A 5,000-nucleotide genomic window follows, 5' to 3' on the forward strand; every position below is an offset into this window, starting at 1 on the left:
CTTTATTTCAATACTGTGTGGGAGGCGAGGTGGCCTCATGGTTAGTGTGCTCGACTCCGGAGCCAGTGGTCTGGGTTCGGGTCCTGGCCGGGGACGCTGTGTTGTGTTATTGGGCAAGACACTTTACTCCCTCGGTGCCTCTCTTCACCCAGGTGTATAAATGGGTACCCCCAAAATGCTGGGGGTAACCCTGCGATGGACTACATGTAGCTTCCCATCCAGGGGGGAGTCAAAAATACTCCTAGTCGCTTAATGCTACGGAAATCGGGGATAAGCTGTTTTCTGTACATGTTTTCTGTACTATCTACTCGATAAAGATTGCTTTGGATTCTTGACGTGAATACAGTCCTAGCTTAAAGTGGTACTACGACCAAAAAAAATTTTTGTTTTTCCTTTGGATTTCAAAACTATGTTAACTAAACAATAACTCACCCAAGTTTTAAGTTCTGATTTTAAAAAGACACCTGTTTATTTTAGCTGGAATTTTCTTATTTATTGGTCCGCCATTACTAACTTCAAAATCTTTAGAGCGCTGGGTCGAGGAGAAAATGACGTCAAACACTCACTAGTTTAAGAATGCAATGCGTGTGTACGCGGCCTAATTAATATGCAGCACGGGAGTTTCGGGCTTTCAGACTTTTCAACCCGTGTTTTGCATATATAATAAATTACGTTTACACGCTGAAATTTTAAGCTAGTGAGTAAATGACGTCATTTTCTCTAGATCCAACTCTCTGAGGTCCAATCGGCCAGTTTTGAACGTGAGTAATGGCGGACCATGAAATCCAAAACTTACACTCAAAATAAACAGCCTTTGGATAAAACTCAAAGCTCAAAATTTTGTCAGTTAGGTGTTAAGCGAACACGCTTTCAAAATCAGAAGAAAAAAAGGAAATGATTTTTTGATCATAGTACCACTTTAATAGTATTTTTGTAACCAATTCCTCAGGTTTTCCTTTGTCTGAGTACCTAAGAACTCAAGCACAAATTTTGTCTAAAACAGACCACAATCCACCTGGAATTTATTGCCCTTACCCACAGGCACAGTTGCCTCCCAGATATAAGTGTTTGGTAACTAAAAATAAACTTACCTTTTGAGAAGGTACTGGGATATCTCATAACAGTGTGCCGGTGTCTTGGCATTGGAAAAGATGAAATTTTTGCCATTCTGTTAGATTTAAAAAGAATGCTTATCAAAGTCTTTACATTTGTCATTAATTCTATCTTCATTATCAAATAGAAAATGAGGTTGCCTCCTAAAAAAAACCCCAAGCCGGTGTCAGGATAAAGCCGAGTAACATATGTCCAGGATTGACCCTAAAGAGTCGCACCCAGATTTTGATAAGCGTCACAAAGTGTCCAACTAAGTCTAAGCATCAACAGTATTTATCTAGAACAATCCAGTGAACATTAGCTTTCCTATAATTTGAAAGTTGAGGTAATCAGAACATAATTATTATGCTTACATTGAGCGAATGCATAAATGGCGGCCAAAAATGTATTCTTTTGTTTATGTGCTAATGAGACTCACTAGGCTTGCTCTCAAGCAACATTTCTTTTGTATTTTGTCCGTGACGTCATGTGAAAACCGAGAATGTACAGTAACAGGAACTCATCAAGGGGGGACCTTTATCCCTCTGCTAATTCCTTGAGTCAACCCTTTCCCGAGTAAAAATTAATTTATTTTTATCAACAGGTTTTCCCCCTTGACGCTGAGATAACTGTGTTTTGATCAATTGGCCTTTACAACAGTAAGTGGGCTGAATCCCCCAAGGGAAGAATTTTATAAAATACATCTACTTGGGAAAGTGCCATATTTTTCCTTGACGCCGAGATAGCTCTTTTTGGATTGGCTTTTACAATAGTGGGTGTGCTGAATGTCTCAAGGGGGGCATTTTATAAATAAAAATAATCTGCTGTACTTGGGAAAAAGTTGACTTCTAAGCCAAGTATGGAAAGAAGACTGTACATGACCTTGAAGTGTGCAACTTGCAACACTGGGGATTTTGGGACGGCAATTTTAAACCCAGATGTGGACAAAAATGAGATCGAAGCTGCATGCGCTGGAAAATGCATGTATAGCTATGTTACATCCAAATAAGGAAATTTTCAAACTCAAAAAACCTCAGTTCCAAAAAAGAGCTTCTGGGATACGAGATAAAGGCACGTCTTGTTGAGCTCCTTGCAGAAAGTAATGTCACAGTTGTAGGGTAAGAGGACATTTTGTGACCCTTATCAAAATCTGCATGAATTAGGGTCAATCCTGGACATATCTGAGCTGAAAACATGTTAAATACTACATTTTACTGTATAGATACTGATGAAATACCAAGATTTAAAAAAATCACATCTTCACCACGTGCATTGAACACATCATTTTTATCTTTCACATGTGAGAATATTGGTGTTGTCATGGTAATGAACACGATTAGCCAATAAAACGTGAGCTTCCTCTTCATTGTGAGATACAAAATGTACTTTCTGCCTTTAATATAATTCTTCTCTACTACATTAACATTTTTATCGCAAAATGTTACATTATCATGATTTGTTTTTCATAAATTTCATATCTTGTTTCATGTTACACAAACTGTGTGTTTTAGTGGTTGGTGACCACTTTTTCATTATTTTGAAAATGAGTAACACAAGTTGTTTTAAATCTAGACATTTCATCAATATCTATATAATAAACAGAACATTACATGGCCACTTGGGGATACAAATTTTATCTTCTTGTGCTGAAAGTATCACTCACTCATTCGCTTCACTCACTCATAAGGGATACTGGCAGCACTCGAGGATGAAATTTTTATCCCTGCGCAGCCATGTAATATCCTCTATTTATTAAAAACTGAACTACGGAATCCGATATCAGTTCATATCAGTTCATATACCTGCTGTACCTAATACGGTCAAGGAACGCATTAGCAATAAAGCGAGCTGAAAACATCTTTGCAGCTCTGAGAAAAATATGGCTGACAAAAGCCGTTTTGGACCGGAATTGACTGAGGCAGACATTGATGCTTTAGTGGAAGAGTTGTTGATCCTAAAATTTTTAATAAAACAATTTATTTAATTTTTCTACTCGGGCTTGCAGGATATAAAATGATCATAACCAACTTGGCTCTTATCTACATTTGTATCACTTCGTATCCAGTGCACCCTCGTAGAATAATTATTGTTAAATATCACGAAAAAAAAGCTTGTTTTTATCATTTTGTGCAATTACATGTACCAGCTAATTGTGAGCGATGTGGATGGAAGAAGGGGACAGTTTATAAATAAATAAATAAATAAATAAATAAATAAATAAATAATAATCTTTATTGAGGAGATCAATTTCACTGATAAGTGATTTACAAAAGAGTCCTTGCAGCTTTAGTGATCACATGGTACGAAAACCACCATACTGGAATGCATATTGTGCTCTAGGACATCCAAAACAAAGCAAGTTAATTTAAATTTTCTTTGTTTTTGATGTCCCAGTGCACAATTTACGAGCCTGTCAGGCAGTTTTGTACCATGAGATCACAATCTTCTGCCATGACTTTGCCTGAAGTGACTATTGTCATCTTTTCTGTTAACATTAATGTAAAATGCTCAGCTGCCAAAATTATGATGACCTCCTGAGCAAAATCTTAATGAAACCCTTGCTTGCTTTACATCTAAACATGATTGTACAATGTCATGTACATGTATCCTTCTGGGGAAAGCAGCTGAGCAACTCACCGATATGGACTCCTTGGTGCAAGACTCCATAATTTTGCAAAGGAGAGTTTCCAGTTCTGTAATATCTAAATCAACTGCTTGTTGGACAGGAGCTGCAGGGGTTTGGTACAAGGGAACAGCATTGGCAGCATGAGCTTGTTGCTGCTGTAGAACCTGCATCTGTGTAAAAAAGGGAGATTTTTCCATAAAAGCAACCTTCTGAATTAAGCCTGCATTGAAAGAATCACCAATAATTGTAAACTTGATACAAACAAGATCGAAAGTTAATGGTGCATCTTATAACCGAGTGTGCCTTATTCGCTGTAACTGAAAAACAACGGTAATTAATATTCAAGTTAGGAAATGAGCTCACTCAGGTTTAATGTTCTTTAAAACTTGTGGATAATGTCTTGTTGCAGCATTTGACCAGGTTTCAATAACAGGCATTGGTGTCTCTTGGTTGGATGATTTATGATATATTATTGACTTTCAGAAAAAAATACTAAAATGTGTGGCATTGATGAATATACTATCGTCACGTACATAATTTGTAGCTTAAAAAATCTTATTAAGGGGCTCAGGCTTGGTCTTCCAAAAAACATCTGGATCACTTTTTCGGGTAAAGAATAGCTCTAATAATACTGCTAACAATAATAATAATAATAATAATAATAATAATAATAATAATAATAATAATAATAATAATAATAATAATAATAATAATAATTATTATTATTATTATTATTATTATTATTATATTCAGTTCCTTATACCTGTTGTTGAGCTTGTTGCTGAGCTTGTTGCCACGGTGCTGAATTGATTGACTGCTGAACAATAGCCTGTTGCACCAAATGAGCCTGAGGGTTAGTTCCATATTGTGCCGCTGCTTGCTGGACAAGCTGTTGTTGGGTTTTTAGATGTTGCTGAGTCTGTTGTTGGGCTGACAAGAACAAAACACAATAACAGTGTAAAAAGCCAGCCTGATGCCACGATCAGCAGCTTAGCTTAATGTAGACTGCAAGCAGTCTCTCATTTGCTCAAAAATCTGCAGAGAAAACATGATATCCAAGCGAGATGCTGAGACTGACGAAGCGTAATAGAGTATCTGACTACTGCATAGAAGGTCGTGCTGGACCAATACTTAAGCCGTGTTCACATTAGGCCTTGATTACGATCGAAATGGGTTCACATCAACTAATTGCAGTCCCTAATTATAACTGGATTATAATTACTTCAAACAACCTCAAAGGGGTTGTTTGAAGGAATTACAATGTGTAATTGAACAGAATGAC

At 36.9% G+C, this 5,000-nt stretch overlaps 1 protein-coding gene across 2 annotated transcripts in view; it reads right to left on the reverse strand.

The window, feature by feature from the left end:
• Nucleotides 1-5,000, reverse strand: part of LOC137973150 (calcium homeostasis endoplasmic reticulum protein-like) — a 58,350-nt gene that overhangs the window by 14,784 nt on the left and 38,566 nt on the right. For both annotated transcript variants that reach the window (XM_068819905.1, XM_068819904.1), the window contains exons 3-5: nucleotides 4,482-4,648; nucleotides 3,730-3,888; nucleotides 1,092-1,168 (exon numbers count right to left, since the gene is read on the reverse strand). In XM_068819905.1, the coding sequence (XP_068676006.1) occupies nucleotides 1,092-1,168; nucleotides 3,730-3,888; nucleotides 4,482-4,648 (403 nt within the window). The remainder of the gene's footprint in view (nucleotides 1-1,091; nucleotides 1,169-3,729; nucleotides 3,889-4,481; nucleotides 4,649-5,000) is intronic.

This window comes from Montipora foliosa, chromosome 10 (assembly GCF_036669935.1).
Source record: "Montipora foliosa isolate CH-2021 chromosome 10, ASM3666993v2, whole genome shotgun sequence".
NCBI lineage: Eukaryota > Metazoa > Cnidaria > Anthozoa > Scleractinia > Acroporidae > Montipora > Montipora foliosa.